Genomic DNA, 26700 nt, shown 5'->3' with positions numbered 1-26700 from the left:
AGAGAGGGAACACAAGCAGGGGGAGTGGGAGAGGAAGAAGCAGGCTCCCAGCAGAGCAGGGAGCCCGATGCAGGGCTTGATCCCAGGACCCTGGGATCAGGCCCGGAGCCAAAGGCAGACGATTAACAACTGAGCCACCCAGGCGTCCCTAGTTCATTCTCTTTAGACACCACTCTAATATATGGCTTGAGAACTGTGCATGTGTGGAGTATAGAATATGAATATTGAGTGCGTTTACTTCTTTGGCCGGGGAACCTGACCCAAGTGATAGCAGTCACTCTCTAGATGAAGGAGCAGCCTCGTTCTGGGTATTATGGTAGTGGTATTATTTTGGCTATTATAAATTTTCATATCTAGACTTTCTACCTGGTATTCGTTTTACAGAAATCAGTCTTTGGTTAAGAATGGAACTGGTAAAAATTGGCGTGCTCCTCTGTTTCTAGAACATGAAAGCATCTGGGAGGGTGTGTGTGTGTGCGTGTGTGCGTGCACGTGTGCATGTGTTTAGCGGCAGGCTGCTGCTCTGTCAGAGGTTGATTATACCCCAACATTATGACTGCCTTGTGCACTTACCCTTGAAAAGATTATGTATTGCAGTTTTCTTCCAGAGCAACTTTTAAAGTGCTGCCTCATTTAGGTTTTCTTCAAATGAAAATCCTTTATGCACTCTGATTTTTCTGAATGGTCTGGCCTGTTTTGTTACTCATGCACTTCATCTGATGGTCCAGTTATAGTTTCATGATATGCTATTTGAGTTATTTTGGAAATTGTATTTCTTATAAATGCTGTGTTTTGAGCAGTAAAATATAAAAAGAGGGAACGGCTCTTAGCACAAATCACAGATTGTTGAATGAGTCATGTAGATTGTTCCCACGTATGTGGAAAATTACATCACTACCAAGTTCTGGCTTTTCTATTTATACTATGCTAGGCCAGCTTCCCCCCACCCCCCTTCCCCCCTAATCTATCTATCTTTTTAAAGGCAGTACAAAGCAAACAATAAAAGAAACTCATGGTAGGTTATTTTGGGGCCAAAAGGAAAATGCTATGAAATAAAGTATTAGGCAAGATGCTTCATCTTTAGATTCTAGAGAGACTTAAAAATTGTGAGCATAGCTCCCTACCTGATTTCATTTACGCTGTTCTCTTAATACATTCTTTAAAATATTACAAATTAATGATGACATTTGATTTTTTTTTTGAACTTAGAATTTAGGAAGTAACTCCAAATATGAAGGCCATAGTAGTTTTTGTTTTGCTCATGTTTTTGTGTTTTTATTTCCCTGAATAGGAAAATTAGATTCACATTTTTCCCTTTGAAAATATAGTGCATGGGGTGCCTGGGTGGCTCAGTCAGTTAAGCATCCGACTCCTGATTTCAGCTCAGGTCCCACAAGTTGTGGGATCCGTGGCATTTGCCTTCAGCTCATCGGGGAGTCGGCCTGAGATTCTCCCTCCCAGTCTGCCCCTACCCCTGTCCTTCAGCCCCTCCCCCAACTCGTACAGGCCCTCTCTCTAAAATAAATAGAATCTTAAAAAGAAAGCGACAGAGAGAGAGAGAGAGAGAGAGAAAGAAAGAAAAAGAAAGAAAAAGAAAAAGAAAAACGGGCGCCTGGGTGGTTCACTGAGTTAAGCGTCTGCCTTTGGCTCAGGTCATGATCCCGGGGTCCTGGGATCAAGTCCCTCATCAGGCTCCCTGCTCAGGGGGGAGTCTGCTTCTCCCTCTCTCTCTGCAGGTCCCCACACCCCCCCCCCCCCACTCATGTTCTCTCTTGCTCTTTTCACTCTCTCAAATAAATAAAAAATCTTAAAAAAAATGAAAACATAGTGCATGGAGACATGAGGGTATCACTTTAATTGGCAGATGCTATTAAAGGGGCCAAACTGTTTAAAAATCTTGGTTTTTTGTTTATGATACAGATGTGAATAGAGCTTTCCACGGAATAGGCACAATATGATTTAATTTTAGGAAAAAACCTACACATGAATTAAAAAGGCAGAAAATACATATACCAAAATATTTTTAGTGGTTTTCTCTGTTGAGAATGCAGGTGATTTTTTTTGCTTGTATATATAAATATATAAATAAATGAATGAATAAATATATATAACATATGTGTGTGTGTATATATATATATAAGTAAACAAGTGTTATTATTTTATAAAAAGGAAGAAAAATCAGTCTCTTTAGAGTGGTCTCTTTGAGACAAGAGCCTTGTTTAGTTAGTATTGCAGTAAGACTTCGGTCTATAATTATAGGTTTTGTTACTTTCAGCTAAGTTTTAAAAATCTTAGAATTGCTTTCCAAGTTTAGTGTTGTTTGTTTTTATGAGGAGGAAGCAGAGAAATCCATCATGACGGTCCCACCCTTTAACCTTTCTGTCCTTATTTTGGGCCACCTGCTCAATCGCTCATCTACTGAAGTTGCCTTATTAACTGATCTCCCTGCTTCTGGCTTCTTGGCCATTCTTACGACATACGATACGGCACTAGGATTAGATTATGATTATATTTGGAGTATAAGCATTTTCATTAACTACATAGAAAATAGTTCAGAAGACTTAGCAGTCTACATTAATTTCCTTCCTTCTTTTCTCTTTGCTGCCCCTCTGATCAAATACCTGGAGCACAGTACTCTGCTCCTTTTGAAGTCTAACGTGGAGACAAATGTTTTGTAACCGGTGCCTCTCCTTATTCCCCTCGCCAAAAGGAGGGGAATGTCGGAATATCTGTCATCTCATTTTCATTTTCATAGCAAACAGCTAATATCAAGCATTCCCTTTGGACTTTTTAATCCGTTTGCCTGCACTGTACCTGTATTCGTTTATTTAATCTTTACAATTTTTAAATTGTAAGGTTATTGGGGAAATTTAAAGCTGAGAAATGACATAATTTGTCCAGGCTAGTCAGCTAATGGTAGAGTCCGTGCTCATAACCGTTATGTTCACGACTGTCAGGACCCGGACTTCTTTTAATTGCCGAGCTAACTAATTTCTGCCGTTTTCTTTCTCCTTTCTGTTCAGACAGCAGTGCGAATGGGCTGGTTCCTGCTTTCAGTTTTATCACGCTTTGGTGGAGGAGCTCGGGTTTTACAGATGCAGTACAGAAGAACAGTCTTTGGGATCTGAGGCACATTTTAGTTCTATTTGGGTGATCTTAGGCCAATTAATTTTATTTCTAAAGTGGCAGTAAAAGTGGTACCTGCCTTTACAAGACTGTGAGGATTGAAAGCGAACGTTCACACAACAGCATATGCAGGCCTTCAGTGGTGACTCTTGTCACGGTGGAGATGTTACCAGCTACTGAGCATCCCCTCCCAAGCAGTAATCAACCAGATCTGTTCATATCTGCCTTTTTGGCATAACGTATTTCGCCACTGGCTCTTTGCTTAAAAAGGAAAGTTTCCCTACCTGGCTTTCTTCCCATTGGCTCTAGGCTTAACATTTTACTCTGTATAAATTATTTGGCCAAAAATATTTTTTTGTCCAATAGTTACTAAAACATAAGTTTAGGCCTAGTTCTCTGCAAAGCATTTTCCATGAAAATAACTTTTTATATGAAACTGTGTGCGTTAATACTGCATGAGCGGTGTTTTCTGTTTTTTTTCTGTGCCTCTTGCAAATTTTGGTTCTGAATCATTTTATCTTTGCATTACATATGAATAGTCTTATTTTGCTATTTGTCTTTATTTTGACTAATTCTTTTTCTTCCAAGAGTTAGAACATGACTAATCATAGCATCATGTTTAAAGAGGGTTATTTTTGGAAGGTACCTGGGTGGCTCAGTCAGCTAAGGGTCTGCCTCTGGCTCAGGTCATGCTCCCAGGGTCCTGGGATCGAGCCCCGCATTGGGCTCCCTGCTCAGTGGGGAGCCTGCTTCTCCTTCTGCCCTTCCCCACTGCTTGTGATCTCTCTCTCTGTCTCTCAAATAAATAAATAAAATCTTTATAAATAAATAAATACGGTTGTTATTGGACTGGCACAGTCATTAAATGAATGCTTCAGGACAGATGTCTGAGACATGATACTTAAGCTGGAGCCTAGACGTCCATACTGAGATTTCCTAGGAATAAAAGGGCTGAGTTGGGTATTACACAGTGTTCAGTAAATCCTGTCCTGACAAGACCATTTAGATTTGTGTTTATATTCTTAGGTGACCGGGTTATTGATGTGGGGTCTGAATGGAGAACTTTCAGCAATGATAAAGCAACAAAAGATCCTTCCCGAGTTGGAGACTCGCAGAATCCTCTTCTGAGCGATGGAGATTTGTCTACCATGATTGGCAAGGTAATCGATCCACTTGGCAGGAAACATAAAGTGTGGACGGACCAAAGACCCAGGAGTTTGGCAACTTGGCAGAAGTATCCGTCACTGCCCCATGAGGACTTTTGACCTGAGAATAAGATTTACCAGTAATACTATTGTGAATGATTGTTCTTCCAGCTCAAACGGGAGACCAACAGGCAGTGATTACAGACTCTTTATATGTCAGGCCCTTGTTTCCAGGAAGCACATTTTGCACAAGAATTGAGTGTAGTGTGATCTTTATGAGTTGATATTGCTATGTTCCTTGAACTTTACGAATGTCTTTTCTTTTCTCCCCACATTACCTAAGATAAATTGTAGCTCGGTTTAGCCCGTTTTCTAGTATTGGTGGATTTATGACTTACCTAAGCGTCGTATGTTAGCTTCATGTTCGTCCTCAGTAAGGTGAGAATAAGAGTACTTGGGTTACTTGGGAATGTAGGTAGAGTATTTATAACACACATGTAGCGTGTGTTCAGTAAATGGTAGCTGCTGCTGTTAGATAAGGCAACAGTATAATCTGTCTGGCAAACTGGCTCTTTTTTGCTCTTTTATCTGAATTGGAAGTAGCGGTAGCAATATTCCAAAGAACTAACCGAGGGATGCTATTTCAGGGCTTAATCTGTACTACTGCAGTCTGTTTTCAAGAAAATGTTAGGAAAAGCAGGTCATTGTTTTTTCATGCCCTATAAAGTACATATAAAATTTGAAAAACATAGTGTAGGCTAGGTTAAAGTTGATAGTATTATATTCAGAAATATCTTCGGGTGATTTCTGCATTTACTTTAGCCTTATAGGCTGGGGGAAAAAAGTGTACTGAGGACATTTTAAAATCTGAGACTGCAACTAATTGACACTGTGAGTTGTTTTAATGTTTAATTTTTTCAATAGGAAATACATGACTCAAACACAAATGTAAAAAGAACACAATTTTCTTCACCCTTAACCCCCAGACTCAGTTCCCACTGCAACCCCCTTTCCCTGTCAGAAACCAGGAACCGCTATCGCTAGTTTTCTCCTGTATCCTTTGACAGTTGTTTATCCTACATGGCAAAAGAGAGTTTTTTAAGATGCTACATTTGTCATATACTAGATTTCTGTGTGTATTTGGGAATATTTCCGGACTTTCTGTCCTTTCTCTGTCCTGCCCCCATCAGTCAGCTGTCACGCCACACCGTTAGTATCTGGTAGCTTTAGTTCTTCCTCATTGCTCTGCTTTCTCAGCGTTTTCTTCACTCATCTTTTCCATTTAAAGGTTAGGATGGATCATTTTGTTAAAAAAAAGAAAGAAAGAAAGAAAGAAAGAAAGAAAGAAAGAAAGAAAGAAAGAAAGAAAGAAAGAAAGAAAATTGGTTATTTTCAGCGAGGTTTTGGTTAGTATATTTGCAAATTGACTTAGGGAAGATCAACTTCTTCCTGATAAATCTGTCTAAAAACAGTAACCTTTCCATTTCCTTAAGTCATAGGTGTCCTTCTAGAGAGGTTTTCTTCATAAAGGCCTTGCATGTTTGATTCCTAGATACTTACCTTTTTGTTGTTTTGCAGTTGGAATATTTTTCTTTCATTGCTTTATAACTGGTTAGTTATACGTATGAAGGCTATTGATTTCTGTTTAATTTTGACCTTGCCTCTAGTGGATTCTATTATTTATAGCAGTTTTACAGTGATTTTCTTGAGTATTCTAGGTATTCAGAAATACAAACTGCAAATAGTTTATCACTTGCTTTCCAAATTAGTACTTCTAATTTTTCTCTTGCCTAAATATTTTAACTTTTTTTTTAAGTAAACTCCATGCCACATGGGGGGCTTGAACTCACAACCCCAAGATCAAGAGCTGCATATTCTACTGACTGCACCAGCCAGGCATCCCTCCCCTTGCGCTCTTGCCTAATTTTAAAATAATTACACCAGTATAGTTAATATAATTGTTATCTAGGTACATTATGTAATTATAATTACATTATATTGGCCAGTTTTCCTAGTACAGGCAGACCTCAGAGATCCTGTGGGTTTGGTTCCAGTCCACCACAGTAAAGCAAATATCACAATAGAGGGAGTCAAATGCCTTTTTTTAGTTTCCCAGTACATATGAAAGTCTTGTTTACACTATACTGTAGTCTGTTAAGTGTGCAGTAGCATTATGTTTTAAAAAAATGCATATACTTTAATTTAAAAATATTGCTAAAAACTCACCATCATCTGAGCTTTCAGTGAATTATGATCTTTTTGCTGGTGGAGGATCTTGCTTTGATGTGATGGTTGCTGAACGGTAGGTGGCTTTGGCACTTTCTTAAAAAAATGAAGTTTGTCCCATCAATTGACTCTTCTTTTCCCATGCGATTTCTCTGTATTCTCTGTAGCTTGTGATACTGTCCAATAGCGTTTTACCCACAGGAGAACTTCTCTTAGAATTGGAGTCAGTCCTCACAAACGCTGCCACTGCTTTGTCAACTAAGTTTATTTAATATTCCAAATCCTTTGTTGTCATCTCAGCCATCTTTACAGCATCTTCATGTAGTAGATTCCAGCTCAGGGAACCACTGTCTTTGCTCTTCCATGAGAAGCAGCTCCTCAACCGTGAAAGTTCGATCCTGACATTGCAGCCATTCAGTCACATGTTCGGGCTCACGGCTGCTTCTAGTCCTCTCGCTGTTCCCACCACACCTGCAGTTACTGCCTCCACTGAAGTCTGGAACCCTTCACGTCATCCATGAGGGCTGGGACCAACTTCTTCCAAACTCCTGTTCATGGTGATACTGTGACCTCTTCCCATGGGTCACAAATGTTCTCAGTGGCATCTAGAATAGTGAATCCTTTCCAGTTCTTCAGTGGACTCTGCCCAGGGCCATCAGAGGAAACACTGCCTGTGGCACCTGTAGCCTTATGAAATGTGTTTCCTTAAATAAGACTTGAAAGTTGAAATTACTCTTTGATCCATGGGTTGCAGGATGTATGCTGTGTTAGCAGGCATGAGAGCAACAGTAATCCTGTTGTCCAGCTCCATCAGAGCTCTTGAGTGACCAGGTGCATTGTCAATGAGCACTCATATTTTGAAAGCAATCTTTTTTTTCTGAGCAGTAGTTCTCAACAGTGGGCTTAAATTACTTAGTAAACCATGTTATAAACAGATGTGCTGTCACCCAGGCCTTGTTTCATTTTATAGCACAGGCACAGTAGACAGCATGATTCTTAGGGGCCCCAGGATTGTCAGAATGGTACATGAGCACTGGCTTCAACTTCAAGTCACCAGCTGCATTAGCCCCCAATGACAGAGACAGGCTGTTGAAGCTTTGAAGCCAGGCATTGACTTCTCTCTCCTCTCTAGCTAAGGAAGTCCTAGATGGCATGTTCTTTCAATAGAAGGCTGTTTTGTCCACATTGAAGATCTGTTGTTAGTGTAGCCACCTTCATGAGTTCTCGTAGCTAGAACTTCTACGTAACTTCTGCCGCTTCTACGTCAGCACCTGCTGCTTCTCTTTGTGCTTGATGTTATAGAGTTTCTTTTCTTCAACCTCAGGAACCAACCTCTGCTAGCTTCCAGCTTCTCTGCTGCAGCTTCCTCACCTCTCTCAGCCTTCGCAGAATTGAAGAGAGTTAGGGCCTGCCTCTGGATTAGGCTCTGGCTTAAGGGAATGTTCCCATCCAGACCACTAACACTTTCTCCATATCAGCAAGAAGGCTGTTTCACCTTCTTATCATTCGTGTGTTCACTCGAGTAGCACTTTTAATTTCCTTCATGAACTTCTCCTTGACATTCACAACTTGGCTGTTTGGCACAAGAGGCCTAGCTTTCAGCCTATCTCAGATTTTGACATGCCTTTCTTTACTAAGCTTAATCATTTCTAGCTTTTGATTTAAAGTGAGAAACATGTGACCGTTCCTTTGACTTGAACAGAGAGAGGCCATTATAGGGTTATTAACTGGCTCAAGGAGAGGGAGAGAGATGGGGGGAACAGCTACTCAGTGGAGCAGTCAGAACGCACAAATTTATTAAGCTTGCCGTCTTTTAAGTGTGCAGTTTATGGAGCCCCAAAACAATTATAATAGTAACATCAAAGATCACTGATCACAGCTCACCATAAGAAATATAAGTTCGAAATGTTGCAAGAATTACTAACATGTGATAGAGACCTGAAGTGAGCAAATGCTGTTGGAAAAATGGCGCCAGTAGACTTGCTCAACGTAGGGTTGCCATAAACCTTCACTTTGTTAACAACACTACAAAAATACAGTCTCTGCAAAGTGCAGTAAAACAGGGTATGCCTTTTTTCTTCATTAATCATTGTGCTGGCTTTGGGCCTGGGAGAATGATTTTCTAATTTGAAGAAGTACCCATTTGTAGTGTTTTATGAGTTTTTATCAAAAAATGGCTTTTGAGTTTTGTTTGCTTGCCTTTATAGCACCTTTGGAGATGATGATCCTTTGCTTTTTCTCCTTAGGTCTGTTAATGTGATGGTTTATATTATTGGGTTCTCTCACAGATACTCATTTAAACCATCTCAACCTGGTACTTGTTCTGAGGAATAGGGAAGAGGCACAGGGTAGATTTCTTGGGCTTATGGAGTCAGATCGTGTAAGTTGTTTTCTTAGAAATGTCTTTACTCAGATTAAAAACATTTTTTTGCATAAAGTTATAAAACTTTGTTTTATAGGGTACAGGAGCTGCAAGTTTTGATGAATTTGGCAATTCTAAGTACCAAAATCGGAGAACCATGAGTAGTTCTGATCGGGCAATGATGAATGCTTTCAAAGAAATCACTACTATGGCAGACAGAATCAACCTCCCTCGAAATATAGTTGTAAGTTCTTGTCTGTCTCCTTTAAGCCATTCTGGCATTGACTTAGCATAATTTAATGAACACATGAGATTTTGATATTGCAATTAAGTAAATGGCCTAGAGTTAATTAAACTTAGTTTCTTTGCTTTGAAGGATCGAACAAATAATTTATTCAAGCAAGTGTATGAACAGAAGAGCCTAAAAGGCAGAGCTAATGATGCCATAGCTTCCGCTTGTCTCTATATCGCCTGTAGACAAGAAGGGGTTCCTAGGACATTTAAAGGTAAGTTTTTAGTTGCAGAGATACAGATGTTCTATAGCTGTGTTAAAGTGACAGACCGAAGTCAAGCAGCTTTGATGCCATGATCCCTCTTAGTAGTGTTCCCAAATGCCTCTTTATTTTGTTCCTTGACAAAAATTGCATTCTGTGATCTTAACCATGTTCTTTTCAGGCTGTTTTCCCATGTAGTCACTTTAGTCCATGTAAACTCCATGTTCCTTGCTCATGAGACCTTTTGAACTATTTTGTGGGCTTTGAGGCCTGGCATCATAAGTCAGAGGACGCCTTCCTTACTAGTTAAGTCTGTACACCTGATGCACGGAAAACCATTTCCGCTCCTAGAACAGGTCTCTACAGGTGAACCTTAGAAAACCTTAGAAAACATCAGTGACAATTTTCTCGAGTTACACAGTTTTCACTTTCACACTTAAGTTGGAGGCTTTGAGAGAACTAGTGTTTTTCGTCCAGTTTGCAGTCATGATAAATACGTGACAGCCTATTCACAGTGCTGCTGTGATCCTTACTCTTTCACTCACTCTTTCCACTCTTTTCACTCACTCTTACTCTTTCCGGAGTTCATTTCAACTTAAGACTTTCATTACCTTTCATTCATCAACGCATATTTTACGACGAGGCTGTGGCTTTTATCCTCATCGTCTTTTTGGTTATTACAACTAAAACTAAGGCTTTTGTTAAATTTGTTCTGAAAGTGTTTGGTAGTTTTATTTTTAGAATAACAGGGTCAAATATTTGATCTCATTTTGTTACAGCCTGTAATCCCAGGGATTGCACGTGCCTATGACTTTGGGTAGCTTGAGAAGTATTCTTTAGCTTTGAGTATTTTCTTCCATCTCCTTGATACACATACTCCTTATAACAGATACGTACATAAATATCAACGAAGTTTTGGATTATTTGAAGAAACTTACTTGTCTGAATTGAAACTTAAGTTAATATTGAAATAATAATTTAACTTGTTTAAAAGACTTCTTTAAAGTATGATAAACACTTAAATTAACAGAGGGGGCACCTGGATGGCTCAGTCAGTTAAGACTCTTGGATTCGGCTCAGGTTGTGATTTCCAGGTCATGAGATCCATCAAGCCCAGCACCGGGCTCTGCTCAGTGCAGTCTGCTTGAGAGTCTCTCTCTCCCCATCCCCCCCGTACCTCCCCCTGCTTGTGCACACTCTCTAAAAATAAATAAAAATCTTTTAAAATTAACTGAGAAGTTTTAAATTAGCTCTATTGGAAGTATCACTGAGCGGATTAGAGATTCATTTGTAAGGCGTGATTTGTTCTTTATTGAGGTAATTAGTGTGTTATATACTATATATAGTCTCCCATATATGCCATAGGTGAGTTTTGGGTGCACAGTATTATACATTTGACCCTTGAACAACATGAATTTGAACTGCATGTATCTACTTAAATGCAGATTTTTTTTTGACATAGTGTAGTACTGTAAGTGTAGTTTCTCTTACAATTTTAATATTGTCTCTAGCTTTATCATAAAAATACAGTATATAATACATACACAAAATAGATGTTGACTGTTATCGCTAAGGCTTTCAGTCAACAGTACGCTATTGATAGGTAAGTTTTGGGAGAGTAAAAAGTTATACATGGATTTTTGTGCTGGGAGTTGGCACCCCCTAACCCCTGAGTTGTTCAGGGGTCAACTGTAATTTGACATCTGTTACATAGTACAAAGTAATCACTAAAAGCCTACTTACCATCCATCACTGTACAGTTGACTCGCTTCACTCATTTTGCCTACCCCCCAACTCCTTTCCCCTCATAACCACCAGTGTGTTCTCTGTGACCATGAGTTTGTTTTTATTTGTTCATTTATTTGTTTTGGTTTTTAGATTCCACATACAAGTAAAATCATGTGGCATTTGTCGTTGTCTGTCTTATTTCATTTAGTATAATACCCTCTGGGTCCATTCATGTTGCAAACGATGAGATTTCATTCTTTTTTATGGCTTAATAGTATCCATTGTATTGATATACCACCTCTGTATGCATCCATCCATTGACGACATTTACATTGTTTCCATATCTTGGCTATTGTAAATAATGCTACAGCGAACATGGGGGTGCATAGATCTTTTTGAATCTATGTCTTTGTATTCTTCATATAAGTACCCAGAAGTGGAATAGCTGGATCATACAGTATTTCTATTCTTAGTTTTTTGAGGAACCTCCATCTTTCTTTACATAGTGGCTGTGCCAGTTCACATTCCCACCAATAGTGCATGAGGGTTTCCTTTTCTCACATCCTTTCCCCTCTCCAACACTTGCTATTTCTTGTCTTTTTGATAATAGCCATTTGGACCAGTTTGAGGTGTTATCTTATTGTGGTTTTGATTTGCATTTTCCTGTAATTAGTAATGTTGAGCATCTTGTCATGTACCTCTTGGCCATCTGTATGTTATCTTTGCAAAAACGTCTATTCAGATCCTCTACCCATTTTTTAATCAGGCATTTAAGGCATGATTGCATTTTTGCAATTAGAATGCATTTTATAATCAGAAATGATGTATTCTTAAATGAACTGTATGACTTATGTGGATTTATTTATTTTTTCTTTCAGAAATATGTGCTGTGTCACGAATTTCTAAGAAAGAAATTGGTAGATGTTTCAAACTTATTTTGAAGGCTTTAGAAACCAGTGTGGATTTGATTACAACTGGGGACTTCATGTCCAGGTTTTGTTCCAACCTTTGTCTCCCTAAACAAGTGCAGATGGCAGCTACACATATAGCCCGTAAAGCTGTGGAACTGGACTTGGTTCCTGGAAGGAGCCCCATCTCTGTGGCGGCGGCAGCCATTTACATGGCTTCACAGGCATCAGCTGAGAAGAGGACCCAAAAAGGTAGGATTCTTCCTCAGGAGGAGTAGTGATGAAATTGTGAAGGCTGTAGTGTGTAATTGTATTTCTATTTTAAGTACAAGGCGGGTAAATATCCCAAACCCACATTTAAGAGATAGTTTCTTCGTCGGGGCACCTGGGTGACTCAGGTCATGATCTCGGGGTCATGAGATTGAGCCCCATGTCACGCTCCACGCTCAGGGGGCAGTCTGCTTGGGATTCTCTCTCTCCTCCTCCCCCTGCTTGCATTCTCTCTCAAATAAATCTTAAAAAAAGAAAGTTTCTTGGAATCAAAACTTAAAAATACTGTATTTTCTTAAGTGATTCATAAATAAAAATGTTTGGAGGCATAACTGTATGAATACACTTTTCCCATTCAGATTATTTTTAAAAATTTTTTATCTGTTTGGGGGAGAGAAGCAGACACCCCGCTGAGCAGAGAGCCTGACGTGGGGCTCCATCCCAGGACCAGGATCGTGACCTGAGCTGAAGGCAGACGCTCAACTGACTGAGCCACCCAGGCGCCCTATTAAATATTTTAGGTTGTACATTTTTCATTTCTATAAGTTTTTTTTGTCACCCTGAAATGTTGTTTTGAATAGTCCTTCTTTCCCCCTCAAAACTTAGCTTTTTAAATCTTGAGAGGTGGGGGCCGTGCTTGTTTCCCACTTCCCGGCATGGCCTCCTACAGCTGGGCACACTGGAAATCCACGCTGACAGTCAGGTTGTAACATTGTGTGAAGCCCGTTCTCTTTCTCCTTTCAAACGTTATTCAGTTTCTTAAGACACTGATGTAAGTAGTTTCAACCATCTAAAGCCATTTTTGAGTTTATTGTAGGGGAACTTTTGAACGGAAAGAACTGCTAAGTGAATTTCTTTACAAGCATTCATTCATTAATTACTTCTGTGATCCTCAAAAAGATTGATAAAGAAAAAGCAGCAATTCTAAATTTAAAAGTGAGGTAGTGAGAGGCCTAGCTGCACTGACTTTGTAATACCCTATTAAGAACAGCCTTTCACCTCCGTTTAGGCTGCAGGTTTCTGTATTAATGAAAGTAATAAATTATATAGAAGAATGTTTAGAAAGGAGCAGCCGACCATTCGTTATTTAAATGTGCCCTTATCCATTCCTTTTGGCCTCCGCTCATATTTTTTAAGGACGTTTTGAGTCTTCTGGTAAAATTGAGAAGTTAAAGCTAAGCAGCGCGTCCTTACCTTTGCTCTTAGTTGTAAAGTTTATTCTGATCAGCAACACAGAGGTGTTTATCTTGGCACTTTCTGCTGTTTGTGTTTTACATGAAGTATTTTGGTTTTTTTGAGATGGAAGGCCCTTTTCTTCCCCTCCCGGCAGCCAGTCGACAGTCACTGGTCTCCATGTCTGGAAGACAGAGAACAAATGTCACGCCACATGAGACAACAAAATTTAAAACTAGCTCATTGCACACTGATGGCAGGCATCCACACTGAATATCCCTGAAACCTTAGGATTTGAACTGTGAAAAGGTGGTAAAAATGAGTTTGCATTAAAGCCTGTGTTTTAAAAATCCATTTTGATTAAGTATTTATGACCAAATAATTGTCAAGTAGCAGTCCTTTGGGACTTCTTTTAATAAAAAGGAAAAAGGTGACAATGACTTTGAAGGGTAAAAGTAGATCGACTCCTCGGCTTTGTAATGGACTAGAACTACGTGAACTCTCGGTGCTCGGTGTTAACGTGTGTGTACTAGTGAAAACATCCTCGTGATGCTAGAGTGTGCAGCTGCGTTCACTGGATGTGTAATGTCTGATGTACTAAGTAAAGAGGTTGTACCACGGTTTTTAACGCATGGTTCCAAACATCCTTTTAATAAAAGAACAGAATTAACTAGAGGTGCCGCAGGGGAGCTTTTAAACACGGAAATAACAGAGTTTCCTTATAAGAATGTATTCATGGATTACTTCCATGATCCTCAGAAAGATTTACCATGAAGAAAAAGCAGTCAGTTCTAAATACGACGGCCAGTACGATAGTTCTCGCTCTTAGCGCTGTGCCCTGAGCGCTGGTCCCACGTCCCGCAGCTAGCAGAGCTCTTCACCCGGCCGTGACAGCCCTTTGAGGTGATAGGGATACTGCCATTGGTACTGTTACCAACCGTAGCCCTCCTTTCTGCCATGTAGTATGGATTTCCATTGTTAGGTTTTGAAAGTCTAACGTCTCTGGGGTTTTCACTGTGGATTTTATACGACCGTATCTCACACATCGGAACGCAGGTTGTAGAAGGGAGATAGGATGGAAGTTATAATTAATATTTTGATTTTTGCCTTTTAGAAATTGGAGATATAGCTGGTGTTGCTGATGTTACAATCAGACAGTCCTACAGGCTAATCTATCCTCGAGCCCCAGATCTGTTTCCTACAGACTTCAAATTTGACACCCCTGTGGACAAACTACCACAGCTGTAAATTGAGGCAGCTAATGTCAAACTCTTCTGAACACTGAACTTGGCCTGTTGTACATAGCCTATACCAAGTGCTGGATTGAGCCTCTCTTTAATAAGGAAAAACAAAAGACATGGTACGCATTCCAGGGCTAACTATTAATTGCTTGGCATTCTGTATGTATATACTAGTGAAACATATTTAATGGTTTAAATTTCTTATTGAATTTGCTTTCTTTTGTAGCAATCTAGGAAACTGTATTTTGGAAGATATTTGAAATTATGTAATTCTTGAATAAAATGTTTTTGAAAACTAAAGTTTTTGTTATAATTACAAATAATGCATATCACTGCAGCTAATAAAGCTGATAGAGGTCCTTGTTTTCTGTTTCTTTCCATGTATATAGTTTTGTTTATATAACAAAAAGTCAGGCTTTGGAACCACTGTTGACACCAAGAACATCAAAGAAAGAGGGTGTGTGTGATTTATTAAAATATATATATTGAAAAGCCAGAAGTGATGAACTGGGCCTTGAAAGGCATTAGCTGGAGAGAGGTAACAGGGAGCTTATGGAGCAGAGGAGATGATCCTGGTAAATAATTAGTAGATTGCAATTTTTGGATTTTAACATTTCATTTCATAGAACCTGCATTATCTGCAATTATTGTTTCCTAAGATAGTCCTAGAGTAAAGTATATTTAAAATAGATTATTGGGCCTAGGAATCCAGGGATTTACTAAGCACAGCCCCTCCATAGATGATTCGGATGTGTAGGTGTTTTGCATATCACTCTTAGAGGAACACCAATTTCAGGTCTTGACCTGTAAGCATTGAGGTAAAGACCAACAGAACTTTGCCCTTTTACCACCAAGGTAGTTTGTAAGGGGCCTTGAGTCCCTGCTAAACATTACCGTGTAAAGTGCGCTGCCTTAAAGCAGGTGTCCCAGTTCTACACATCTGTCAGGAGGTTAGCACTAGATTAGAAGTACGTCTCCTATTGCAGTCCAGTAGACAGATTCACACTCTGGTCCAAAATGGTACTTTCCCCTCTAGAAGATCAGACTTTCTCTTATTTCTATTGACCATGGAAGGGGGATGGCTACTGGACCATGAAGACAAATGGTATTTCTCCTTCGCACAACACGTGGGACACACAAATGGTACTACTCAAAGCTGGGGGAGAACACCAGAGAAATAAACCCAAGATAAGCAGTGATGACTCCAGGCAGAACCCATCCCACCCAGAAAGAAACCCAGGAAGAAGAAAGAATCTTAGGTCGGGCAGTGTCTCCCTCACGGGCACCCCCATCTTTGGTCCCCAGTACCATACCTTTCCATCTTTCCAAGCATGGACTGAGAGCAGCGGTCCTTTCCTCTGATGCTCCCCAGTTTCTAGTGATTGACCACAAAACTTCCCACTGATTACGTTTCTCTGCAAGCTGCAACCTGTTGGCTAGATCTTAAAATAGTTACTTTTGCTATTATCAAAAGTCAGTACATGCACAATAAAGAACATTTGGAAAGTGCATCATAAAAATACCCATAAGCCACTGAGAAATAAGCACCAGGTATTTTGTTCTTTCCAGCTGTTTGGCTCTGCTGTGCTTTTAAAATACAGTTGCAGTCCAGGTACAATAGGATTTGTTTAGTATTTTCATTTTCCTGCTTACAAAAATGTATTCAATAACTAGAAAAATGGAGATAAGCATAAAGGGATAAAAACCCTAGCCCTTGCCACTCAGTTTTGTCACCATTTTGGTCTATTTTTTGTGTCCTATACATTTTCCCCCGATCATTTTGCACTTTTTTGAAGAATATAAACTTTTTTTTTTTCTAGTAACATAATGTATTACTTGTTTCAGGGGTACAGGTCTGTGATTCGTTAGCCTTACACAACACACAGCACCCACCACAACATACTCTCCCCACTGTCCATCACCTAACCGTATCGCCCCACCCCCCTCCAGCAACCCTCAGTTTGTTTCCTGAGATTAAGAGTCTCTTACGGTTTATCTTCCTCTCTGGTTTTGTCTTGTTTCACTTTTTCCTCTCTTCCCCTATGATCCTCTGCCTTGTTTCTAAAATTCCACATATCAGTGAGATCATATAACAAGCTTACAGGACAAACATCCTAAAAGAATTTGTGATCACCAAGCCAGCCCTACAAGAAATATTGAAAAGGGTCTTCTAAGCAAAGAGAGAGCCCAAAAGTAACATAGACCAGAAAGGAACAGAGCCAAAAAATACAACAGTCCCTTACAGGCAATACAATGGCATATCTTCCAATAGTTACCGTGAATGTAAATGGGCTAAATGCTCCAATCAAAAGACACAGGGTATCAGATTGGATAAAAAAGCAAGACCCATCGCAATGCTGTCTGCAAGAGACTCATTTTAGACCCAAAGACACCGCCAGATTGAAAGTGAGGGAGTGGGAAACCATTTATCATGCTAATGGACGTCAAAAGAAAGCTGGGGTGGGAATCCTTATATCAGACAAATTACATTTTAAACCAAAGATTGTAATAAGAAGGAAGGACACTATATCATACTTAAAGGGTCTATCCAACAAGAAGATCTAACAATTTAAATATTTACACTTTTAACTTGGGAGCAGCCAATTATATAAACCAACTAATAAAATTAAAGAAACATCGACAATAATACAGTAATAGTAGGGGACTGTAACATGCCACTCAGCAATGGGCAGATCATCTAAGCAGAAGATCAACAAGGAAACAAGGGCTCTGAATGACACGCTGGACCAGATGGACTTAACAGATACATTCAGAACATTCCATCCCAAAGCAACAGAATACACATCCTTCTCTAGTGCTCATGGAACATTCTCCAGAACAGATCACATTCTGGGTGACAAGTCAGGTCTCAACCCGTACCAAAAGACTGGGATCTTTCTCCATGACCACTCCAGACCACAGTGCTTTGAAACCGGAACTCAATCACAAGAGGAAAGTTGGAAAGAACTCAAATACACGGAGGCTAAAGAGCATCCTACTAAAGAATGAATGGGTCAACCAGGAAATTAAAGAATTAAAAAAATTCATGGAAACAAATGAAAATGAAAAAGCTGTTCAAAATCTGTGGGATGCAGCAAAGGTGGTCCTAAGAGGGAAGTATATAGCACTGTGTCCTATACATTTAAAAAACTTGGGTCAACAGAACTGATTTTAAAGGTTAATCTCGGGGCAGAAGGTTGTTTGGGGAATGATCTATATTCTGGTAGGTATCTCTTGAATAAAATTGTAGTTTTAAAAAATTCTCCCTGTGTCACACGGGCTTTAATCAGTTTAACTCCATTTCAGATATTGAATGAAAAATGCCAGTCGAAAGGTAAAGTAGTAGTGGTGTCACTCCCTTCTCTTTTCTCCCCCCCACCCCCGGCCTCAGAGTGTGGGTATTCTCAATGGGGATAGGTGTGTTTGGAATCCATGTATTGTTAGGGACCCTTCGAGGGAGTCATTTAATCTGTCGACTGGAACATTTTCACTTAGAGAAGGGGAACCATCCACAGCAATTCCACATTTTGGCCTCTGCCCCCTCTAGCATTCTCCACCTCAATGGGACCTATTCCTTATTTGTCTGTCTGCTTCAAGGCTGTTACAAATAGAGGTTTATGGCTGACTGATTGTCTACCAAAATCCACTCATGACGTGAAGTGTTCAATTGCAACCACTTGATCTTAGTACAGTAAAATTACTAACACTTAGACATTTAAAAAAATCATGGCCAGGTCTTTCAACCAGTGAAAGAGATCTGACATATTCTAACCAGTGATTGTGCATGGTTTTTACTTATCTTTTGAGGTGTGGAAAATCTCCCCATATACCGGGGGACACCCACCTTGTTGAGAGCTGGTCACACTAAGAAATCGAAGCCAGCTCCTGGGGTGGGCCTACATTTTAGCAAATAGGTAATATTAGGAACGCAAGGCAATTTCTGTGAAGAAAAAGGGGGTCCAACCTGTTCATGATAGCATCTTTAAACAGTTGAAATCTTAGTTAATGTGGCCCCTCCCATCCCGGTATTTAAAACAAAGACTCTCTGGAAGCCACTTTCATTGACAATCTCGGCTGTCACTACAAGTTCGAGGATTTAATCATAAGTTTCATGGAATCTGAGGTCGAGCACTCTGGCCCAATTTCCCCCATTTTATAGATTAGAGAAGCCTGGAGAAACCAAAGGACCTGTCCAAGTTTCCTTAGCAGGAGACATAGGACTAACTGTGGTCTCCTGGTCACACAAGTCAGTGCTGTTTGCTAGTAAACTATGCTGTTGAGGCTTATTTTCCAGGAGGCTGCCTCAGGGCCAACAGTAGTCGTAGCTTTCAAATACAATTCTGTTCAGTTACTAAATCATACTAAATCAACAAAATCATTGAATGTAATACTTGTATGTGGCTTTCTGGGGAAAGCTCTTCAGAGTGAGTTTCTGAATCATTTTTAAATCAGCTCAGGTGACAAGGAGTTAATAGCTAGAAACTGCTCTGTAGCTCTTCCTCTGAACTAAATGCTTCAACTAGATGCCTCTTGATAGTAAGCCTTTGTGTTCAAACCAACAAATGTACTTTACCCATGGTTGTCTTTGGTTTCTGAGCTAATTTTCTATCACAGGTGCAAGATTTACTTTAATTATCAAGATGAACAGCTGAGGGGGTCAGCCTATTACCCATCTGGTCCTAATCCAGCCAGGAGGCCTCTCTGTGCCCCATGCCAATATTTCCAATTGTCAATGGCCCTGACTTTTCCTGTTGCTGGAGTTTTAATCTCATCTGCCAATTGTGGAGCTACCGACAGATTCCCTGGCCCCCTAAACACCTCCTCACTCTCCCCCTCCCAGATATTTCCACAGACACACTCCCTTCATCAGGATCTCAAAATTGCAAGATGTCACCACACAGGTACCATTCTAGGCCACAGAGGCCCAGCATGTCTTGCAAACGTAAACCTCCATTCCTCAGCCCACAGGCATCTCTCTAGCCAGGGGAACTTCTAACTGCCATTCCAGGAGGCCGAAACGCACATGGAGTGAACGAGGAAGAGGGAAAACGTGACCACAGAGCTTTGCTTTTCCTCTGCACAGATCAGAACAATTCTCGTGCCTTCTCTGTGACCTGCAGCAGCCTGTGGCTGGCACAGCCATTACTGGAAATGATAAATGTTTTCAGACATCTGAGAAAGAAGGAAGATCGCTGGTATGCAAGGTACTTAGCAAGAGCAAGAAAACAGGCAGAAGTGATGTTATGTTAAATTTACAATTCTGCCAAGAAATATTTGGTTTTAAATTGACATGGGTGACAAAACCACAAAAGACCTGGGTCTAATGCTCTTAGAGACACTGGAAAGGCTAGTCTGTTCTCCATTGTTCCAAAAGACAGGCCTAGGTGGGGAGAGTTACATGAAGCTCCCAGATGAAGACATGTCAGTCATGTTGAATACTTCCCGGAGGTATTTAAGCAGAGACGTGGTTGCTCTGTCAGAGGTTTCTCTGGAATGTTCTTACTCCCTCTGTGGTTCCTTCTAGCTCTACGGCTATGAGACACCAGAAAGCCAAATAATGGACCCGGAACTTTCAACCCCCTCGCTCGCTGCTGCGGCCAACAAATCTTACCTGCTATGTAATCAGCTCCTCTCACTGTTGTAATTTGCCAACACGACGGTGGTGTTCACGCGCCGGAGCCACTTCTGAGGGCTCTCATAGAAGCCCCAGGCCTCCACGATTGGATGTCCGTGCTGCTAAGGACCATTTAAAATGCCTTTTTAAAACATTACTAAAAAAAAATAATAAATAAAACCATTACTGAATACTTGCTATCTCTACTATGCAGATAAAAGACAGTAATGATAGACTCAAAGTCACAGCCAAAATGTGGTGTCAGGGCCAAAGCCCAGGCCTCTGATGTGTCCAAGCTGGGCCCCCACCCTGCTTCTGTTCGGGTTATCTTATGTATGGAAGTAACACTGAAGATTATGATTGAAAGGGAAGGTTAAAAATGAATGAGCAACTCTAATTCCTTCATTTAACAGATGAGAACATTGGGGTGAAATGTCCACCTATCACTAGTGAGCTGCCATCGCATGTCCAAGGTCACACTACCAGGAAGGAGCAAAATGACAGCTAGTCCCAGTCCTCTTGCCCCCTCCATGTGCTGATTTTAAAATGCTTTTCAGCGTTAAGTGGCAGCGTATGTGTGGACGTTCTCTAGATGCGGAAGGACGAAACTCGAATAAGCGGTGATTCTTGGGGGCTTGTCAGAGGGACCCCTTTGTTGGGCCGGAGCCCAGCTGCAGTTCACGTCAACTACTGATCTTAGGTTGGACCTCAGTCGGCCTGACTGCGGTGTATTATTCCACATGTCTTTGTAGAGAGCCACGCAGGCCATTTATTGTCCCCGTGTAGACTCTGGAGGTACGAGATTCAAGTGGCGGACGAAGCTGTTGTGCACGGGTACAGTGGCGCATGTAAGACAGAGGTGTGTACGGAGCCCACGGGCGTCCGAGAGGAGGAAACGCGCATTCCACACATGTGGAAAGAACAGGGCACAAGGTGGGCAAAAAAGCCTTTTTTACTTGGAAAAGGCTGTTGGCGGCTAAGTGGAAATCACATTGGTGGGGAGAGATGCCTGGGATGCGGCTGGTATGCGGCCCCTTACGGGCCACATGTAGTCGGTCCCGGTCCTGTGTCTCTACCACCTGAATGGTGCTGCTTCATCTACTCTTCTCTCTCCTACCGACCACAGGCTACTTTGGGCCTCCATCACCTCCCACAGCTGCTGAGGCGGCTCCCGGCCAGCGCTCCTGCCTTCAGTCTGTCCCCCCCCGCCCACCATTCTCCATGTGGCAAATCTCATCATACCTCTGGCAGCTGAAGATGCTTCAATGGCTGGGAGGCAGAGACGATTTATCAGGAAGCTAATAAAACTTGAGGTGCACTGGCACAGGCCTCTTCCAGCGTTCTGAACTTAACTTCTGCAGCCATAAATACAAATCAAATCATAAATACAAATCTTAAAGAGGGCCCCAGAATTGTATATACTTCTGGCCCCACACAACTTAGATCTGCTCTTGCGATCAATCATCCTTTCGGGATGGTGCATACAAGTCCTGGGCGCAGGACCCTCTCCTTCCTCACCTGTACCACCTACTCCCCTGCAGTTTATCCCTACACTCCAGCCACAGTCAAGTTTCATCTCCTCAGAAGGGCTGCATTCGGGCGCCTGGGTGGCCCGGTCGGTGAAGCGTCTGCCTTCGGCTCGGGTCATGATCCCAGGGTCCTGGGATCGAGTCCCGCATCAGGCTCCCTGCTCTGTGGGGGTCTGCTTCTCCCTCTGCCCTTCCTCCCTGCTAGTGATCTCTCTCAACATCAGACCTTCATTTCTAATGCTGGTCAGGCAACATATAACGAGGCTGAGTACTCCCTATTTGGACAAAGCAGCAATTTTTTAAAATACTTTTGATAGCATAAAACTTATCTGTGAAGAAAAGTCTTTGAATCTTAAGTTTCCCTTTGAAATTGGCTGTTCACAGAAATAGGACAAACAATCCTAAAATTTGTGTGGAACCACAAAAGACTCAAACTGAAGCAATCTTGAGAAAGAAGAACAAAGGTGAAGGTATCACACTCCCTGATTTTAACCTGCATTACAAAGCTACAGTAACCAAAACAGTATGGTTTCAGCATAAAAACAGGCACAAAGATCAATGGAACAGAGAGCCCAGAAATAAATGCATGCATATATGTCATGCATATATACCAATCATTTTATGACAAAGGAGCCAAGAATACACAATGGGGAAAGGACAGTTTTTTCAGTAAATGGTGTTGGGAGAACTGGACGGTTACAGACAAAAATAAAACTAGACCACTATCTTACATCATACACAAAAATTAACTCAACATGGATTATAAAGACTTGAATGTACGACCTGAAACCATAAAACTCCTAGAAGAAAACATAGATGGTGAGCTCCTTGACATTAGTCTGGGCAATTATTTTTTTGGATTTGACACCAAAAGCAAAGGCAACAAAAGCAAAAATAAACAAGTGGAGACTACAGCAAACTAAGAAGCTCTGAACAGCAAAGGAAACTCATCAACAAAACGGCAACCTACTAAATGGGAGAAAATATTTGCAAACCATATATCTGAAAAGGAATTAATATCCAAACATATAATGAACTCAAACAACTCAATCAAAAAATGCACAGAGGACCCAAATAGACATTTTTTCTGAAGAAGACAAACAGATGGCCACTAAGAACATGAAAAAAATGCTCAACATCACTCATCCTCCGGGAGATGCAAATCAAAACCACAATGACATAATCACCTTATATCTATTAGAATGGTAACTGCGGAAAAGCCGAATAACAAGTGTTGGCAAAGATGTGGAGAAAAGGGAATCGTCGTGCACTGTTGGTGGGAATGCAAACTGGTGAAGTCACTATGGAAAACAGTATGGAGGTTCCTCAAAAAATTAAAAATGGGACTATCATATAATCCAGCAATTCTACTTCTGGGTATTTATCTGAAGAAAACAAAAACAAGAGATCTGCACCCCATGTTGATTTCAGCACTATTTACAATAGCCAATAAATGGAAGCAACTTCAGCGTCCATCAATGGATGAATGGATAAAGAAAAAAATATATGCAATGGAATATACACACATACAAAATGGAATATTATTCAGTCATAAAAAGAAGGAAATAATGCCATTTGTGACAACATGGATGGACCTTGAGAGTGTTGTGTTAAGTGAAATAAGTCAGAGAAAGACAAATGCTGTATGATCTCAATTATATGTGGAATCTGAAAAACAAAACAAAACAAGCTCATAAGACAGATTGGTGGTTGCAGAGGTGGGGAGGGATGGGGTAGGTAAAATGGGTGAAGGTGGTCAAAAGTTACAAACTTCCAGTTATAAAATAAATAAGTCATGGGGATGTAATGCACAGCATGGTGGCTATAGTGAATACTACCACGTTGCATATTTGAAAGTTGCTGAGACAAGTATATCTTAAAAGTTCTTATCACAAGAAAACAAGTTTTTGTAGCTAGGTATGATGACAGAGGTTAATCAGACTTACTGTGGCGATCATTTTTCAATATATATAAATGCCGAATCATCATATTGTACACCTGAAACAAATATAATATTATATGTCAATGATACCTCATTTAAAAAAGAAAGAAAATTCGCTGAATATAATAAAAAGAGTTGGTTTGTTTGGGGGGAGTATAAATTTATGACTATACTTCATGGCAACTAGTGTGAATTGGCTTGTCCAACATTTAACCTCCTAGAATGCTTTCTTGAACAGGAGGCTAGAAGCAAAAAATACACCCCTCCAAAAAAGGGAAAAAAATCCCCAAATACCAGATTTCTTTGAAGCTAAAATTTTAGATATAAGTTCTTACCAATCAGATGCACCCCCATGACACTTGAATTTGGAAAGGAGTCCAGTGCGGGAGAACACACGGCATCCACTCTGTTGGTGTATTTTGTAGGTAAAGCAGCTGCCAGAATCTCCGAGCAACTGCCATGTTGTGGCATCAACAGCAACTCCTTGGCCCAACCGTGGGACTGTGGCTGTTCTTCCTAGGTCAGTCTGGAGTCGGCTTCCTCTGTCTTCCCAATGATTCTCTCAGCCGTTTAATAGCTGGAACTAGATCCTTTCTGGAGGGAGCTCTGTTTTCTGCAAGTCCTAGGAAGTAGGGGAGCCAAGGCCATTCAAGAGTGTTACTATCATGGAAGTTCCAGCACATCTCACTGAACAGGAACTATCATGACTTCCATCTTACAGATGAGAAAACTGAGGTACAGTAACCTGCTCAGGACCTACACTTCGATTCATCTCTACATGCCTTCCCAAACTAGACAATTCCAATGAGTGATTTCAAATCTGTAGTTCTGACTCTACTAGTCTGGATCCTAGGATTGAATTGTGATATAAAAGTATGAATGAATGACTGGAGGAAATTTCAGGTCCTAACATTACCAGAAACAATCCCAGATTATTTCAGACATGGGACAGCTTAAACATGATACCAGCAGGTGGTGGTCTTGGGGACCATGAGTTTTTCTTTTCAGAGGCTGTGTGGCAGGTAGGCCAGCATGTAGTGCAGGCTCTTGGTGGCTCTTTATGTTTGGAGTAGGAGTGGACACATGGGTTTGTGTGGTCACTGTAGGCAACCATTTAAAAGCAAAAGGTCTCTTCCTTTCCCATGAAAAATCCATCCTTTTAGTACCAATAAGCTCTTGGACCAGTGTGTTCACAGATGAACAAAGAGAGAGGACAGATGTGAATCCTTTTTGTTTTCTACAAAGGAAGAATAAGGGAGCTCCCGTGGTTGACAGCCTGGAAGTTTACACCTAATTGCGGTTTTATAATTGTCTCCCCCCCCCTTTTCCCCAAACAAAAAGTATTTATTGAACAATCAGATCCTCTGAGAATGTTATGTTTGCCAGGTGTAGGGGTTCACTTGTGGAAATTTTTTTCTTCTGAATTCCTTTATTCCCGTTCATTCACTTACTTGTTAAGTATGGGGAGCATAAGAGCATGAATCTTGCTAACAGACGGGGTTTGAGTCCTGGCTCTCCCAACTAAATGTGTGCTTTGCACAAGTTAACTCTCTCAAGCCTCTGGTTCCTTATTTCAAATATGAGAATACTTACAGTGCTTTTCATGGGATTGCTATGAAGATCCAGTATTATCACACAGAATGCTTCATTTTAAAAATGAAGGTTATTACTTAATGAAGGCTATATTAGTATTTATTAAACACCTATGGTGTCAGCCACAGTGCTGTGCACTTGGCATCTAAGATGAATAAATGTGTCTGGAGAAAAGAGATATAGAAATAAATAAATGCAATGGGGTGCCTGAGTGGTTCAGTTGGTTAAGTGTCTGACTCTTAATTTAGGCTCAGGTCGTGATTTCAGGGTCGTGAGATCAAGCCCTGAGTTGGGCTCTGCGCTCAGCATGGAGTCTGCTTGAGATTCTCTCTCTTGCCCTCTGCCCCTCCCCCCACTCATGCATACTCTCTAAATAAATAAATAAATAAATAAATAAATAAATAAATAAATAAATAAATAAATAAAATCCTTAAAAAAATAAATGAATGCAAAAAAGTATGATGAGTCTTTACATGTTATGGTGGGGGGCACAAATGAGGATTTGATTAATTCTATTTAGGGCAAGGTTGATCAGAAAAAGATTAATGTTTTACTTTAGCAAAATCTGGAAGATGATTAGCATTTAAGGTCATTGGGTGTAGTTCCATCTCTGGGATGAGAGAAGATGGGTATTATGAACCCTAGAGGCCTAGACTGCATGGATCCTGTGGGAGTTACAAGCATGTTGGCAACCCTCTTCACTGGCTCCTTCCTATTCACATGTGAACACATTGCAATCTCTTCTATGTCCTAATCTTCTCAATCCCTGGCACTTTCTTGACATTCATAGCCTAACTTCTTAAAAGATTCCCTCCCCTCCCCACCATAAAACATTGACGGCTAATTTCAACCCTGGACACATCAGTAGAACTACTCTCATCACGGTCTCGATAATATCTGTACTGCTAAAGCAGGCAGAAACATCTTAGACCTCATCTTAACTGATTAATATTTGATATTTTTGTCCATTTTCTCCTCTTTGAAACACTCCTTCCCTTGGCTTCATGATAGCACTTTATACTTTTCATTGCCTTCCTACTTTCAGTTCCCTGTGGAGTGTTCCTCTTCTACTCATCCCTTTCGTCCTGGATTGGTCCTTTTATCTACACCACCTTGGATGACCTCATCTACTACTGTGGTTTTAACTACCATCCAATGACGCTTACATCTCCAGCCCAGTTCCCTTCCTGTACTCTAGACTTGGACATCTCAACATGGGTAATTACAAAACTAATTACAGAATACATCTATATTGTTTTAATTTATCTAAGGTGTTATTAATTAACTAAGCTAGAAATATCTTCCAGTTTAAGACAGTCATGCCCACTGTAATTCAGACTGCTCTTTTC

General features: G+C 40.6%; 1 protein-coding gene and 1 long non-coding RNA gene across 2 annotated transcripts in view; one reads left to right on the top strand and one right to left on the bottom strand.

The window, feature by feature from the left end:
• The window catches only part of GTF2B (general transcription factor IIB), a 32272-nt gene extending 17312 nt beyond the window's left edge, over positions 1-14960 (top strand). Inside the window, exons 3-7 of the mRNA XM_045801849.2 lie at positions 4153-4286; positions 8957-9103; positions 9236-9365; positions 11960-12241; positions 14547-14960. Coding sequence (XP_045657805.1) covers positions 4153-4286; positions 8957-9103; positions 9236-9365; positions 11960-12241; positions 14547-14680 — 827 coding nt within the window. The 3' untranslated portion in view covers positions 14681-14960. The remainder of the gene's footprint in view (positions 1-4152; positions 4287-8956; positions 9104-9235; positions 9366-11959; positions 12242-14546) is intronic.
• On the bottom strand, positions 12235-25699 carry LOC123795242 (uncharacterized). Its single transcript, XR_015726295.1, has 4 exons — positions 24094-25699; positions 21530-23814; positions 15987-20444; positions 12235-13616 (listed from the first exon to the last, which is right to left on the bottom strand). It is a non-coding gene; the product is annotated as an uncharacterized LOC123795242 (long non-coding RNA).
• Between the last annotated feature and the right edge of the window lie 1001 nt (positions 25700-26700).

Source organism: Ursus americanus, chromosome 12 (genome assembly GCF_024610735.1).
Source record: "Ursus americanus isolate L20-20 chromosome 12, mUrsAme1.1.p, whole genome shotgun sequence".
Taxonomy (NCBI): domain Eukaryota; kingdom Metazoa; phylum Chordata; class Mammalia; order Carnivora; family Ursidae; genus Ursus; species Ursus americanus.
This window is presented reverse-complemented; position numbering and strand designations above follow the sequence as displayed.